At 49.4% G+C, this 16,884-nt stretch overlaps 1 protein-coding gene across 1 annotated transcript in view; it reads right to left on the bottom strand.

Moving 5' to 3' along the window:
* LOC135891785 (complement C3-like) overlaps positions 1 to 16,884 on the bottom strand; it is an 84,404-nt gene that overhangs the window by 37,816 nt on the left and 29,704 nt on the right. Inside the window, exons 17-24 of the mRNA XM_065419447.1 lie at positions 16,311 to 16,511; positions 15,570 to 15,681; positions 14,553 to 14,638; positions 14,232 to 14,371; positions 13,278 to 13,490; positions 3,064 to 3,130; positions 2,538 to 2,624; positions 1,587 to 1,790 (exon numbers count right to left, since the gene is read on the bottom strand). Coding sequence (XP_065275519.1) covers positions 1,587 to 1,790; positions 2,538 to 2,624; positions 3,064 to 3,130; positions 13,278 to 13,490; positions 14,232 to 14,371; positions 14,553 to 14,638; positions 15,570 to 15,681; positions 16,311 to 16,511 — 1,110 coding nt within the window. The remainder of the gene's footprint in view (positions 1 to 1,586; positions 1,791 to 2,537; positions 2,625 to 3,063; positions 3,131 to 13,277; positions 13,491 to 14,231; positions 14,372 to 14,552; positions 14,639 to 15,569; positions 15,682 to 16,310; positions 16,512 to 16,884) is intronic.

Here is a 16,884-nt window from a genome sequence, read left to right as displayed (position 1 = left end):
GAAACAGGGAGAGTAAGAAGGAGCTGTGCAATGTCTGGCGAGTCTCTAATGAGGACTTTACATGCATAAGGCAAACAAAGTCAGAGCTGTGACCCCTGCCGCTGCTGTCTTGAGTTGTGTGGCTCTCCCTTTTTCTGCACGCATCTCTCAGGAGGGACACAGCAACTCAAGGGAAGCAAAGGCAGAAAGCTGTCTGGTGGGGAAGCCGATTGGCATGGACACTGCCCCATTCCTCACCAGCATGAATCCTCCCTTCGGGTTGGGAGTGGAGTCAAGTGATTACAGTGTATGGGAACCTGGGAGGTGGGATGCCTATGCCAGGCTCTGGGAGGGGAAGGTGGGTTAGTGTTTGGAGCAAGGTGCTATGAGTCAGGACTCCTGGGTTCAGTTCTCAGTTCTGTCACTCACTACGTGATGTGCTGTTGGGCAAGTCACTGCCTGCCTCAGTTTCCCCATATTGTAAAAGCTTAATGGATGGGATGTTTGTAGTTCAGACTCCACATCTAATGTAGGCGGCCCACAAAGAGGCCCGGGGTGTAGGGAAAGGGACACCTGTTCCTTCAGGAGCTAGGCTGAAACCTACCAAGTTCTCTCAATCGTCATGAGAATCTCTATCCTTCCTCGCTACCTGACATAGATTTGAACTGTGGGTGAATGGTGTCCACCCGGCTACCATCCCATCCCCCGGAATGAACAGGAGCCCAAAAGCCTACCAGGACTGAAAACGGGGTTGGGCATTTGTCTACATAGGAAGATCTATTCAGAGTTACAATGACGAATACCAACATACATTGTGGGAGGAATATTAAACCTCATGCTTCAGGTCTTAAACCAACCTCTAAAGGGAGTAAGAGACCTAAAGTGGGAGGCAGATTCTCTCTCTATTTTAGGGGCTTGTCTGGCACCCATTCCTATAGTACCAGGGTGCCTCACAATCTTCAGTGTAACTACCAGGGGCGCTGGAACAGCGGGGGCCAGAGGGACATGGCCCCTCCCACTTTTTTCCTGCCTTATGGGTGAGTGACGGGGAGGAGGGGGCGGAGAGGAGTGAGCGGCAGAATGGGGGTGGGAAGAGGTGGAGCAAGGGCAAGGCCTCCGGGGGTAGAAGCCAAGTGGGGCAGGGCCTCCGGGTGGCACGTGGGTGGGCCCACAGGGGGAGGGTCAGAGTAGGGGCAGGGCTTCGTGGGGAAGGGCAGAGTGGGAGCAGGGCCACGCTCCAGGTGACGGTGGAAGTTTGTGGAGGTCCTGCCATCTACCCTCACAACCCCCCTGTGCAGCAGGGCACGGTGACTCTCCCCATTTGCAGGGGGGAAATGGAGTCACAGAGAAATTAAGTGACTTGCCCAACATCACACCAGGAGTCTGTGGCAGAGCAGGGAACTGAACTGGTGTCCCCTGAGTGCCAGGCTACCTGCCTGATCCCTGGACTCTCTATTGCCCAATGTGCTTAAAGGGAGGTTTCTGAAGCATTTGGTACCGGCCACTCTCCGAGACAGGCTACTGGACTAGATGGACCTCGAGGCCAGTCCTGTGTCCCTAACGCGAGCCTGAAGAGGGATTTGCTGTCTGGCATGAGAAGTACTTACCTTGCATGATCAACTTGATGGCTTCCGCCCTGCGTTCCACCCCAATCCTTTCCCACTGCTCGGTGCTGTCCAGGTAAATGGTGGCGATGACCGGGGGGGTCATGCCGATCATGTTCCCTTCCCCGGAGCCAGACGGCGTCACAATGAGGTGCTTCAGGTTGGCCCCGTCGATGGAGTTTTCGACAATGATTGTCACAGGGTTTCCTGGCCAAGGAAATAACATGGCGTGAATTCGAGCACCGAGAGCAGGTGCTGGTGGGGACAGAGAGACAGACAGACCTCTCTGCGGGCAGTGGCAGATTGAGAGCTCAATCCTGCACAGTGCTGAGCACACCCAAACCCCATGAAGGTTGGATCCTAACCCAGCAACAATTGATCCAGGCCCTGTGTGCTGACAAGGTCCCTGCGATGCTCTGAGCATTTCCCACCAAGCCCTCCTAGGCTACTTCACTCCAGCCCTGCCAGCAGTGGGGATAGAACCTGGATACTCCCACTCTGAAAGCACCAGCCCTTGCTGGTCGAGCTAAATGGGGTTAAAGGAAGGGCTATTATCCATATTTTACAGATGGGGAGCTGAAGCACAGATAGGCTAAGGGTGCTGCTCGAAGTCACCAGGAACATCTGTGGAAGAGCAAGGTTTTGAACTCAAGCTTCCCAAATACTAAGCGAGGGCTCAAACCACTAGGCCATCCTGTCCAGAGACATAGGCTGCCCCCTGGGTGCTCCTTATTTCTGTGCACCTGTCTCTCCCGAGAGCACCTTGCTTAGCCACACGCCGACAACGACTTTGCTGTATCTTGGCCATTAATGCTCGATAGTGCACGTAGACAGTTGTAACAGAACCAAGTGGGTAATCGGTCCACCTCCTGCGAGTGTGGCTACCAGGGAAGAATTCATTGCTCCCTTCACTGTTTCTACAGCATAAAACACTTTCAAATCAGAGGCCCTTGCCTTGTATTCTGACTTTGGTCTCCAATTCTGTGTCTGGAACCATGTCATCTATATCTGTCGCTTTCACCTTCACTTCTTGGACTCCCCCTGAAAAGGAAGGACGAGGAGAAGAGACAGTGAAATGCCATCTGTCCAGCCGGGTGAGCTTTGCTGCTGGTTCTTGAATAATACTCTACAATGCTCATAGACAGCCCTGCATAATCCACTGATGTGCTAGGGCAAAGGGAGGGAGGGGGCAGCTGAGATGGGAATCAGCATATTGCTGATTCTAGTCTTCGGCAATGAGCCTGGTTTTGACCTCCATCTCAGGCAACATGAAAACAATCCCTCTGAAATCTCCCACGCACAATCGAATGCCAGGGTAGAATTTTTCAGGGAAGTTTGCTGCAGATTCGATTAAGGGTTTGGGTTAGATACAAGAGCTCCAAAAACAGAGATGCCCTCACTTAGATATAGATTGTGGAATTCTTTGAGACCTTCAGGATGAAAGGCGCCACGTAAAAGGCAAAGCAGTGCGTCTACTCACCTGCTCCTTTCATAGATGGATCCAATACGACAGACATAATTGTTTTGGTCGTCCTCATTCCTTCTGGCTAGAAAGGAATGACAAGAGTATAGTAAGCACAGTAGCATTCAGAGACAATGAAGAGCAGTAGGAAAAGGTGAGCGACTTGCTGATCTTGTGATCAACGTGAATCAGGAATGACTCCACTGGAAGTCAGCGGTCAAGTGAAACTGAGATCAGGCTCCATCCCAATAAGTCTGGAATCTGTCCTCAACCTCAGGCAGCGTCCCCTTTCGTTTTGGATCCTGGTTAGGATGCATCCAAGGAGAAGTCCCTAGGCCAAATTCATCCCTAGCTTAACACCACTGATTACACCACAGATGAACAGGAGGGATTTTTGCCAGAAGCTGGGAATGGGCGACGGGATGGATCACTTGATGATTCCCTGTTCTGTTCATTCCCTCTGGGGCACCTGGCATTGGCCACTGTTGGAAGACAGGTATGATAAAAGAAGGGGGGGGGCGTATCTCCCTTTGATGGACACCCAGCCAGCCAGTTAACTCTGTTCTCTACTTGCTTTACCTGTAAAGGGTTAAAAAGTCCCCCAGTTAAAGAAAAAAAAGTTGGCACCTGACCAAAAGAGCCAATGGGAAGGCTTGAACTTTTAAAAATTGGGAAAGAAACTTTCCCTTTGTCTGTTGTTCTCTGGGCTGCCGGGACACGTAGCAACAAGGCTATAAGCAGGAATGCTGTGGAAGGTTTGAACCAGATATGAAAAAGTATCTTCCATACCTAGAAGAATCATTTGGATTTAGTTAGACCCGATCAGGTTTATTTCTTATTTTGGCTTGTGGATCTCCTCTGTGCTAACCCCTGATGCTTCTGTTTGCTTGTAGCCTTTAAGCTGAACCCCCAAGAAAACTAGTTTGGGTGCTTAATTTTTGGAATTGCTCTTTTAAAATTAAAATTTACCTTTTTGAAGAACAGGATTGGATTTTTGGTGTTTGTGCATGTTGTTTGATTAGCTGGTAGCAACAGCTAATTTCTTTTGTTTTCTTTCTTTTTCAACTCTTCCCCAGAGTTGGGGGGGGGGTGAAAGGGCTTGAGGGTACCCCACAGGGAAGAATTCTCAAGTGCTCCTTCCTGTGTCCAAGGGTTGTTGTTGGGTTTTTTTGTTTTTTGTTTTTTAATTTGGGTGGTGGCAGCATTTACCAAGCCAAGGTCAGAGAAGTGGAGTGGCAAGTTTTAATTTTTAGAATCCTTGCGGGCCGCCACCTTCTACACTCGAAGTGCCAGAGTGGGGATTCAGCCCTGACATGGTGGCAGAGCGGTGGGATCATTCTGAACCAGAAGCACAGACCTCGGGATTTTAAAAGGACACATTTTTCCTTTTGGCTGCTTAAAAGCCAGGGAGGTTTTTTTTCTTTCTTTTCTTTGCTTCCTTAGGGGGAACAGGCACGCCAAAGGATTAGCCTGCAAAGCCAGGGAGTCCAAGAAGCAGTTTATTTTTTTTCTAGCTTTGTGGCAATGAAATAGCTAGGCTAAAGTAGGGCAGCCTGTGCACGAAGTTGCGGTCGGGCACCGAAACCCTAGAAAAACCAGTCTTCCCAAAGCAGCATGCCACGGAGAAGACAGACCCAGATCAAGCCCAGACATCCAGCTCCATGACAGAAATGCAGGGAAAGGATGAGGGACCGGGAACTTCCCAGGAGGGAAGGGTCAGCCCTCCCTAACCCAAGATCCAATTGCCAAGATGGAGGGTTGCCTTTAACTCAGGCCGAGTTCTAACTGAGGCAGAAAGGAATTTCTTCCTAGAGATGAAGTGCTTGGAAGTGGAGGACAAGCGCTTGGAGGCGGAAGCGGAGGCAAAGATCTTGGAAGCGAAGGCGAAGCACTGGCAGGTAGGAGAGGAGAGAGGAGAAGCCCTTAGAAATGAAGCGCTTGGAGGCGGAAATGGAGCTAAAGTGCTTAGAGGTGGAAAAGGCTAACCTGGATCAACCACGTACCGCTCCCCATTCTAAGAAATTCCCCACATACAAGGTAGGCGATGATACAGAGGCCTTCTTAGAAAATGTTGAAAGGGCCTGCCTTGGGTACAACACCCCTATAGACCAGTATATGGTGGAGCTAAGGCCACAGCTCAGTGGACCCTTAGCAGAGGTGGCAGCTGAAATGCCTAAAGCACACATGAACAAGTATGAACTTTTTAAACAAAAGGCCAGAATTAGAATGGAGCTAATACACAAGCATGCCCATTGGCGGTTCAGAACCCTAAGGTGGAAACCAGACGTGGCATTTTCCCAACATGCCTACCACATTGTAAAAATTTGGGATGCCTGGATAAATCTGTGTTAAATCTCTGGAATATCTGTCTCTCCTAATGCAAATGGAGCAGTTCTTAGAGGGTGTTCCTGAGGAAATAGAAAGGTACATCCTAGATGGGAAGCCCAAAACTGTAACCGAGGCAGGGGAGATCGGAACCAAATGGGTGGAGGTGGCGTAGAAGAAAGCTAGTAGCAATTGGAGCAAATACCAGAAGGGGCAACCCGAGACAACACCCCACCATCAAGGTCAGCCCAAAGCCCCACCTCTCAAGGAGGAACCCTCCACACAGCCAGGGAGACCCCAGATGCTCTCGTCCCACCACCCCACTCTCCAATCACCCACCTTGCCCCAGCCTACAGTCAGCTGGGCGATGCTTCAAATGTAATGAGCTGGGGCATGTGAAGGCCAACTTCCCCAAGAGCACCAGCCGACTGCAACTCATCACCCCGGAGACACACCGAGAGCCTTCAGGCCCAGATGCTTCGTAAATACCCCCAGAGTTACCATTTCCATAACTGGTGTTCTTCGAGATGTGTTGCTCATGTGTATTCCACAATAGGTGTGTGTGCTTGCCATGTGTACTAGTGACTGAAGTTTTTCCCCTAGCAGTACCCGTCGGGGGGGAGCGCCCCCCGCTACCTCTGGAGTGGCGCCTCCACGGTGCGGTATAAGGGGTGCTGCACACTCTCCCCACCCTGAGTTCCTTCTTGCCAGACAACTCCGACAGAGGGGAAGGAGGGCGGGCTGTGGAATAGACATGAGCAACACATCTCGAAGAACACCAGTTATGGAAAAGGTAACTGTCTTTTCTTCTTTGAGTGATTGCTTATGTGTATTCCACAATAGGTGATTCCAAGCTATATCTGTTGGAGATGGGTAGGAGTTCACAAACTCTCAGGACGGAGCACAGCCCTGCCGAACCCAGTGTCTTCCCTGGTCTGGGAGATGATTGCATAATGAGAGGTGAACGTGTGAACTGAAGACCATGTGGCAGCCCTACAAATGTCCTGAATGGGGACATGGACTAAAAAGGCAGCCGACGAGGCCTGCACCCTAATTGAATGTGCCCTCACAATCAACGGTGGGGGGATACCCGCCAAGTCGTAACAGGCACGGATGCACGAGGTGATCCAGTCAGAGAGCCGCTGAGTGGAGATCGGCCGACCCCTCATGCTTCCGGCCTAGGCGATGAACAGCTGCAAAGACTTCCCGAACGGCTTAGTCCACTCCAGGTAAAAGGCCAGAGCCCATCTAACATCCAGCGTGTGGAGGCAGCGCTCCTCACTGGAGGCATGGGGCTTGGGGCAGAGGACCGGCAGGAAAATGTCCTGACCCATGTGGTAGGCGGAGACCACCTTCGGGAGGAACGAAGGATGAGGGCAGAGCTGGACCTTATCCTTATGGAACACCTTAAGGAATCGGCCAGTCATAGCATGCGAGAAGACCGTGTGCCCCTGCACCAGCGGATGGAAGGCCGCCTACAAGTGTCACACAACTTAAAACCCGGGGCATGGGGCATGCCCTAGCCCAGGCGCACTAAACTAAACTAAACTACACTAAACTAAGCTAACTTCAACTACAGGTACTACTACACTGAACGAACAAGAGTTCTGGAGGGACACTGCAGACAAGCTGGAGCAGAGCAGTTCTGAAGCACCTTCACTGGTGGCAAGAAGAAACTGAGGGTGGGAGGAGCGCGGAGCACCCCTTATACCGCGCCTTGGAGGTGCCACACCAGGGGTCGCTACGGGAATACACATGAGCAATCACTCAAAGAAGAACTGTGAATGTGGGCAGGAGAAGATTATTGCATGGAGAGACACTGGCGCACAGGTGTCAGCTATCCACCAATCCCTGGTGGACCCCAAATTCATCGACCCAGAGGCCCAAGTGACGGTGCAACCTTTTAAGGCCAACTCTTTTAACTTGCTGTCAGGATACCTCCCCACTCTGAACTCTGGGGTACAGATGTGGGGACCTGCATGAAAGACCCCCTAGGCTTATATTCTACCAGTTTAAATTAAAACTTCTCCAAGGCACAAATTCCTTTTCTTGTCCTTGGATGGTATATTGCTGCCACCACCAAGTGATTTACACAAAAATGCAGGGAAGGGTCATTTGGAATCCTTATCCCCCCAAAATATCCCTCCAAGCCCCTTCACCCCCTTTCCTGGGGAGGCTTGAGAATAAAATACCAACCAGTTGCCTTAGCAACGTGAGCTCAACCAGACCCTTTGTCTTTAGGACACTGAAGTCAATCAGGTTCTTAAAAGAAGAACTTTTCTTATAAAGAAAAAAGTAAAAGAACCACAGGCCCTCTTCTAGCAGTTGAGGTGTGAACACCGAGGGCCTCATCCTCCCTGATTAAACTAACCTTGTTATCTTTAGACTGATTCTTGCCTGCATATTTATACCCGCCTCTGGAAATTTCCACTACATGCATCCGATGAAGTGGGTATTCACCCACGAAAGCTTATGCTCCAATACGTCTGTTAGTCTATAAGGTGCCACAGGACTCTTTGTCGCTTTTTACAAAAACAGGAATGAAACTACCTCTGTAGCATAGGAAAATTCACCAAAATTCAGCCAAAACAAGAGATAACTTAACGATTTCCTTGCCCTACTCACAGTTTCTGTGCTTTTATATAGATTATTCCAGGTATATTTTTCAGGAGATATTGTACCTGCTTGGCTTCTCCCTCCGTCCAGAGAGGAAACAACCCACAGAACAACAAACAAATCCTTCCCCCCCCAGATTTGAAAGTATCTTCTTTTCTCATTGGTTCTTCTGGTCAGGTGCCAACTTGGTTATTTGAACTGCTTAACCCTTTACAGGTAAGGCAATCCAGTACAGCTGCCAAGGAGGGATTTTATGCTACTGCATACATAAAGGTTGCTACCCTTCCCCCTATATTCATGACACTTGCCTACAGCCAAGTTGCCTGTCCAGTACAAGGGCTGGTCAGGAATATGGACTTTTGCAGTCTATGACGATGATCCCATTCCCATGCTGCTGGGAGAAGACTTAGCCAACCACGTAAGGCTAACGAAAAGGGTGGGGTTGGTCCCCCGCAGCCAGACTAAACAGGCATCCACACCTAACTCCATTCCTCAGCCTCCTACAGGAACCCAGCCAGAGGTGGTGGAACCAGACCCCAAACCAAAGTCTAAGGCAGCAGTTGTAGATCCAGTTCCTGGGACCGAGCCAGAACCAGCCCAAGGATCGGAACGGGTGGAGCAGTCAGCACTAGAGTCCATGCTTGCAACCCCACCCGAGTCAGGGGAGCCAGCAACAAAGGGCGCCACAGAGCCTGCACCTGCAGCAGCTAAACTGGCGCAAGAGGCTCAACCGGAGCCTAAAATACCACCTAGTGCACCAGCGGAGAGTGGATCACAGTTGACAGAAACAACCCCATCACCTGTATCGCTTCCAGTGGGACCAAGCCCAAGTCCATAACCCAGCGAGGAACTAATGTCTCCAGCATCAAGGGAGCAGTTCCAGGCAGAGCAGGAAGCAAATGGAAGACTCAAGGAAGCTTGGATGGCGGCACAGAGCAACCCACCGCCTCTCAGCTCTTCTAACAGGTCCAGGTTTGTTATAGAAGGGGGACTCTTATACAAGGAGACCCTTTCTGGTGGGCACAAGGAGGACTGGTATCCTCAGAGACACTTGGTAGTTCCAACTAAGTATAGGGAAAAGCTCTTGAGCTTAGCCCACGATCACCCTAGTGGCCATGCTGGGGTAAACAGGACCAAGGACTGTTTGGAGAAGTCATTCCACTGGGAGGAAAAGGGCATGGACGTTTCTACCTACGTCAGGTCTTGTGAGGTGTGCCAGAGGGTGGAAAAGCCCCATGACCAGGTCAAGGCCCCTCTTCAGCCACTGCCCATCATTGAGGTTCCATTTCCGCACGTAGCTGTGGATATTCTAGGTCCTTTCCCTAAGAAGACACCCAGAGGAAAGCAGTACATGCTGACTTTCATGGATTTTGCCACTCGAGGGCCGGAAGCTGTAGCTCAAAGCAACACCAGGGCTAAAAGCGTTAGCCAGGCATTGGCAGACATTTTTGCCAGGGTAGGTTGGCCCTCCGACATCCTTACGGATTCGGGAACTAACTTCCTGGCAGGGACCATGAAACGTCTTTGGGAAGCTCATGGAGTGAACCACTTGGTTGCCCCCCTGACCACCATCAAACTAATGGCCTAGTGGGGAAGTTTAATGGGACTTCGGGGGCCGTGATACATAAATTCATGAATGAGCACTCCAATGATTGGGACCTAGTGTTGCAGCAGTTGCTCTTTGCCCACAGGGCTGTACCACATCCCAGTTTGGGATTTTCACCCTTTGAACTCGTTTACGGCCACGAAGTTACGGGGCCATTACAGGTGGTGAAGCAGCAATGGGAGGGGGTTACATCTTCTCCAGGAACCAACATTTTGGGCTTTGTAACCAACCTGCAAAACACCCTCAAGGACTCTCTAAGCCTTGTTTGGAAAAACCTACAGGATGCTCAACAAGAGCAAAAGGCCTGGTCTGATAAACATGCCAGAAAGCGTTCCTTCAAAGTAGGTGAGCAAGTCATGGTCCTGAAAGCGCTCCAGACCAATAAGATGGAAGCGTTGTGGGAGGGGCCATTTATGGTTCAAGAGCGCCTGGGAGCTGTTAATTACCTCATACTGTTGCCAGACTCTACCCTAAAACCTAAAGTATACTATGTTAATTGTCTAAAGCCCTTTTATTCCCTGAGAATTCAAGGTTCTCCAGTTTACAGCCTAGGAGAGAGACGACACTGAGTGGCCTGAAGGAGTCTACTATGACGGAAAAAGCAATGGTGGCATAGAAGAGGTGAGCCTTTCCATCACCCTTGGGCGTAAGCAGCGACAGCAAATCCAGCAGCTATGCATCAACTTCACGCCAATGTTTTCAGCCACCCCAGGATGGACAGAACGGGCGTACCACTCCATTGACACAAGTGATGCTCACCCAATTAGAGCCCAACCCTACTGGATGGCTCCTCAAGCCAAAACCGCAATACAAAGGGATATCAAGGACATGTTACAGATGAGTGTAATCCGCCCCTCTGAGAGTGCATGGGCCTCTCCAGTGGTTCTGGTTCCCAAACCAGATGGGGACATCCGCTTTTGTGTGGACTACCATAAGCTAAATGCTGTAACTCACCCAGAAAACTGTCCAATGCCATGCACAGATGAGGTACTGGAGAAACTGGGATGTGCCCAGTGCTCCACCTTAGACTTAACTAAGGGGCAAGTGCCGCTAGATGACCCAGCCAAGGAAAGGTCAGCCTTCATCACCCATGTACGGCTGTATGAATTTAATGTGCTCCCTTTCGGACTGTGAAATGCATCCGCCACTTTCCAGTGGTTGGTAGATAACCTTCTGGCTGGATTTGCGGAATTTGCAGTCGCCTACCTCGACGATGTGGCTATATTCTCAGATTCATGGGCAGAACACCTGGAACACCTCCAAGCTGTCTTCCAGTGCACAAGGGAGGCAGGATTAACCGTTAAGGTCAAAAAGTGTCAAATAGGCCTAAACAGGGTAACGCACCTTGGACACCAGGGTAGCGCACCTTGGGTCAAGGTACTATCAACCCCCTACAGGCTAAGGTAAATGCTATCCAAAATTGCCCTGTCCCTAAGTCAAAGAAGGAGGTCCAATCCTTCTTGGGCTTGGCCGGGTATTACCAACGATTTATACCACTCTACAGCCAAATTGCCACCCCACTGACAGACCTGATCAGGAAAAAACAGCCAAATGCAGTTCAGTGGACTGAGAAGTGTCAGAAAGCCTTTAACCAGATTAAGGCAGCCCTTATGTCTGACCTTGTACTAAGGGCCCCAAACTTCAATCAACCCTTCATCGTAACCACAGATGCCTGAGCGTGGTGTAGGAGCAGTTTTAATGCAGGAAGGACCGGATCAACAATTCCATCCTGTCATGTTTCTCAGCAAAATACTTTCTGAGAGGGAAAGCCACTGGTTGGTCTCAGAAAAATAATATTATGCCATTGTGTACGCTCTGGAGAAGCTACGCCCATACATTTGGGGACGGCGGTTCCACTTGCAGACTGACCATGCTGCACTGAAGTAGCTTCATACAGTCAAAGAGACTAACAAAAAACGTCTTCGGTGGAGTTTAGCTGTTCAAAACTTTGATTTTGAAATACAACACATTTCAGAAGCCTCTAACAAAGTGGCTGATGTACTCTCTCGGAAAGGTTTCCCAGAATCAGCCGGGTAAAAATGTCCCTGTATTCTAAGTCATTGTAATCTTTGAAATGTAAAAAGTACTGTTTAGTTCTTCATGTAATTATTAGTAAAATTAGAGGTGCGTGTATCTTATTAATTCTGCTTCCTAAACCTCCAGGAAAAAATCCCAGGCGGTGTGGACCTGACCTGAACCAGGCTGACCAGCACCATCTCTGATTTGGGGGTGGGGATAGCTCCCTTTGATGGACACCCAGCCAGCCAGTTAGCTGTAAAATCTCTCTTGACAGCTGTTCTCTGCTTGCTTTACTTGTAAAGGGTTAGCAAGCTCACAGGTAAAAGAAAAGGAGTGGGCACCTGACCAAAAGAGCCAATGGGAAGGCTAGAACTTTTTAAACTGAGAAAGAAACTTTCCTTTTGTCTGTTGTTCTCTGGGCTGGAGGGACACGGAGCAGCAATGCTATGTAAGGTTTGAACCAGATATGAAAAAGTATCTTCCATACCTAGAAGAAATTATTTGGATAGGGAATGTTTAGTTAGACACAATCAAGTTTATTTCTTATTTGGGCTTTTGGATCTCCTCTGTGCTAAACCCTGATGCTTTTGTTTGTTTGTAACCTTTAAGCTGAACCCCCAAGAACGCTAGTTTGGGTGCTTAATTTTTGGAATTGCTCTTTTAAAATCTAGCAAAAGCCTAAGTTCCAGATGTATTTTCTTCCTTTTGTTTTTAATAAAATTTACCGTTTTTTAAGAAGTATTTGGATTTTTGTGTCCTAAGAGGTTTGTGCTTCTGCTGTTTGATTAGCTGGTGGCTACAACAAATTTCCTTTGTTTTTTTCCTCAACTCTTCCCGAGGGGGGAAGGGGGAAGAGGGGTGAAAGGGCTTGAGAGTACCCCACAGGGAGGAATTCCCAAATGTTCCTTCCTGAGTTCAAGGGGGCTTTTTTGCATTTGGGTGGTGGCAGCGTTTACCAAGCCAAGGTCAGAGAAAAGCTGTAACTTTGGGAGTTTAATACAAGCCTGGAGTGGCAAGTATTAATTTTTAGAATCCTTGTGGGCCCCCACCTTCTGCACTAGAAGTGCCAGAGTGGAATTTAGCCTTAAGAACAGGATACTGGGCTAGATGGACTTTGGTCTGACTCAGTATGGCCATTCTTATGAATCTGGACTACAGAGTCTGGAAGGCGAGGAAGTGAGAAGCTCAATTCATTCTATCATTGCTCTGTGACCTCCCTCAAGGACTTTTCTATGCCCTGATCTTCAGTGGAGGATCTTCCTCTCACCCAGCATTACAGTGATCTCCTGGGACAGGCCAATGGGACACCCTTCACAACCCACCAATGCTGCTCCTTTGCTCAGCTCTCTCTGCCAAGTGATATGAGGTTCTCCCTGGGTGCACTGATTCCAGCACCCACTGGTCCAAGGAGCAAGACCCTGGTCCTGAGTAACTGAACCTAGGTCTCTTATATGACGGCTCAGAGGATCGAGTGCAAGATAACCAGGCCAGCCCCAGCCCTGCTGTAGTTGCCACCAGGGAGGGGAGGAAGTGAGATGAGGATAGAGATGCAGGGTGTTAATTTAACAGGTTAAGGGACAGCACCGATTCCAGAAGCCAGCCAATCTGGCCTCCAGCCTCTTGCCATCCAGCAGACATCCCCCCCCTCCCGTCACCTGATACCTACCACAACCTTCAGTTTCTTCCTCATGCCATCAGACACAAAACTGCCCCACACTGCTGCCTTGACCTCAATGTAGTGAGATCCCAGCTGCAGCGGGACAATCACTAATGGCACGGCCAGGGAGGACTTGGCTTTGATGTCAAGGATCTGCCGGTATTTAGCCTTGGAAGTGGATGCGCTGCAGAAAACTGGGTTGTGCAGCAGCTCCAGCCGGACCTGAGAAGAGAACAGAGATTCGTGAGCAGGCAGTCTGCACACCATGACACTGTAGGGCATTGATCCAAAATGTACCCTCTGACTGGAGTTTACCTTTTTAATCTTAATAAATAACAGACAGGACTGTACTTACAACGCACATGACTGTATCCTGACCTCCTTCCTGAGAGGCCCTTCAGGAACCCCTCTAGTTCTGTCCTGCCTCAGAGAGGCCCTCAGCCTGTGGTGTTCCTGAGTGGAAGTAATGAGACCCACCTGGTCTGGCTACCAGTGTGAGTCAGCAGAAAGCTCTGAGCCTGGTACCCACTCACAGATTTGAGACCCAGCCAGAGAAGAATGGCAGACAGAAGGGTATTTATTTACCTCCCTCTGTATCATGCAATCTTGCCAGAAGCTGGGAATAGGCAACAGGGGATGGATCACTTGATGATTACCTGTTCTGTTCATTCCCTCTGAAGCACCTGGCACTGGCCCCTGTCAGAAGACAGGATACTGGGCTAGATGGACCATTGGTCTGACCCAGTCTGGCCGTTCTTATGTTCTTAACTGGGTGGATTCCATAGCCCTGATCCTGCAAGGTGCTGAGCACTCAACAAGGTCAATGAGAGACCAGGGTGTCCAGCCCCAACGGGATCAGGCCCTAGAAGAACAAGCCTTCCACCATTCTGTTTTGGTTTCGCTGTCTGTCAAAGCATTGACACCTCAGGTCCATTGCAGAGCCCGATGAGGCGGTGAGCTTACCTTAATTGTTTGGTACCGATAGTTGTAGAGAATAGCCCGGATTTCCACCTGCTCATTCCTCACTACAGAGTAGGGCAGATGGAGGTCAATGAAAAAATCTTTCATTACTTTTATCTCATAGGGGTCAGCCACACAGATCCCTGCAATGGGGAAAGACCCAGGGTCAGAGACAGGGGGGCTTATACTTTAGTCCTGAAATGTGTCTGTTGTCTCCTCAATTGTTCTATCTCACTGTGACCTTTCCAAGGCCCATTGTGGCCTGGGGTCTTTTCCCCATTGGCTTTTCTGCCTGTTCTCTGGAGCGCTCATTGTGTTCCCCACCTTTGGTCTCTGAAAGGCTCACAGCCAGGACTTCCCAGGTGGTGATGGAATCCTTCAGGGAAATAGGCACTGTCTTGGAAGAAATTCTATATGGAAGGAGAAAGACAGAGTCTTTTATAGAAGGAAGGAGCTAGGACTCATGGACATTCCCCAGCTAAGGGTCTAGATCCTCCTTTAAAGGTCTCAAGGGTAAGGATATTAATTGTAGTGTCTAGGTCTAATTCAATTAATCATAGAATATCAGGGTTAGAAGGGACCTCAGGAGGTCATCTAGTCCAACCCCCTGCTCAAAGCAGGACTAATCCCCAGACAGGTTTTTACCCCAGTTCCCTAAATGGCCCCCTCAAGGATTAAACTCACAACCCTGGGTTTAGCAGGCCAATGCTCAAACCACTGAGCTATCCAAGCAAGAGAATTATATTCCATTCCAGTGGAGAGGGGCCTGGCCCAGCGTTTCATTTACCATTTTTTTTAAAAAGAGGTTCAGCCATCCAGTTAGAAAGCACCATCAATATCACATGACTCAACAACCCAATAACACACCCTGAATAACAAACACAAATGAGGAACGGTTCCTGAACAGGATAAAAGGCCAACGCTAAACAGCCAGACACCTACATCCATATTCTGGCACCTAAATCAGCAGCCTGGTTTTTCATTAGGGCTGAAGCCAGGGGATACCGCTGGCTGCTCAGCACCTCTGGAAGTTGGGCCAGTTCTTTTAGGTACCTAAATATGGGCTCAAAACTGGAGTAACTAAATGAAATTCTCTGGTCTCTGTTATACAGGAGGTGAGACTAGATGATCTAATGGCCCCTTCTGGCCTTAAAATCTAGGAGTGACTCTATGAATATGGATCAGCTTCTGAATTCCAGCCATAATTCATGACAAATACTCCAGTTGGCTGCACTGGGGATCTTGTTGGTGGAGAGATACTGACTTGAGTGGGAGCTACACCTTACCACGTCTGAATGCGGCCCTTTGATGAATGGGAGTGCCACGGCCACATGCTCTTACCCCAGTTCATTTGGTCGCTCAGTCAGCTGCTCCACTTGCCACAACCAGCTCTCTAGAAACTGGCTCCTTGAGGTGATATCTTCTTCAGACATGAAATCTTCATCCAAGTCACCTGGGAAGTTAAATCACAGACCGTCTAGTTTTGCTGTGACATTGATTGGGATGGGGCAAATCTGAAAGGATTCGGGGGTTGGCCTGCTCTAGAACTGACCTGAAAGCATCCCTGATTTGACCTACATTGCCAGGTTTTGATGCTGCCAGCCCAGAAGAGCATGAACTGGAGTGTGGTTGAACGGCTGGAGGGGAAGCCACAGGCTTCTTCTCCTCTCCATGCCTGCCTTGCTGTTCCCCCATGAGCTAGCCTTTTCTGGGCTCCTATAACACTGGTATAAGCCACTGGCTCAGTGCTACATGTGTGCCCTCTAGTGGATATTCTGCAAAGGGTAAGAGCCTACTACTATTTCTAGCTAGGGGAGTTACCCCTTTAGCTCAAGTGGTAGAGGACTGTGCTTTAGAAACAAAGGTTAAACCTCAGCGGAGACCTGTGAAGAGGTTATTACCCTGACTCATCTGGGTCCCCATATCAACATGGTGCAACACTAACAGGATTGCTGCCACTGCATTCATGCCCATCTCCCCCATGGGAGATCTGTGAACATGAGCAGGGTTGGCGTGGTCTTATTTCTCTAACAATTCCCCCAGTCTTGCTCCTCTGAGTGATATTGAAACCCTGATACTTGCTTCTTGCAAGTTGCAGGTGGAGCTCCCGTTGCAGCTTGTCCCGTATGGTCTTGATATAATTGCAGCAGTTGAGGAAGGTCTTCTTGCATTCATCTGTATCCAGGATGTACCCAGCCCGCTTCTCGCAGCTGTGCCCCATGGGGTTCTCATACATCCCATCTTCACAGCATTTCTTCAGCTTCCGGTCCTGGTAATCTGCCGCTGAAATGTACAAGCCGGAAGGTCATTCCTACCACGCTTCTTCAAGTCCTCACTCTCTCTCTCTCTCTCTCATTAATTTACTACTAGACATGGCCAAAGAAGGAACATAGGAACTGGCACTCTGCTCTAATCCAGTATCTTGTCTCTAACAGTCACTAGCACCAGCAGCTTCAGAGAAAGGTGCAAGAAACCCCACAGTGGAATAACCTGCCCACAGTGAAGTTTCTTCTGACCCCAGTCAGAGGTTGGCTCATGCCCTGAAGCATGAGGATGTATAGCTCTTCTTAAAAAATCCTATCCTATGGAATGGTGAACATCCTCCTTTTCCATGTAAATGGCTCATCCTTTTTTGAATCCTGCTAGGCCCTTGGCC

Source organism: Emys orbicularis, chromosome 19 (assembly GCF_028017835.1).
Source record: "Emys orbicularis isolate rEmyOrb1 chromosome 19, rEmyOrb1.hap1, whole genome shotgun sequence".
Classification (NCBI taxonomy): Eukaryota; Metazoa; Chordata; order Testudines; family Emydidae; genus Emys; species Emys orbicularis.
This window is presented reverse-complemented; position numbering and strand designations above follow the sequence as displayed.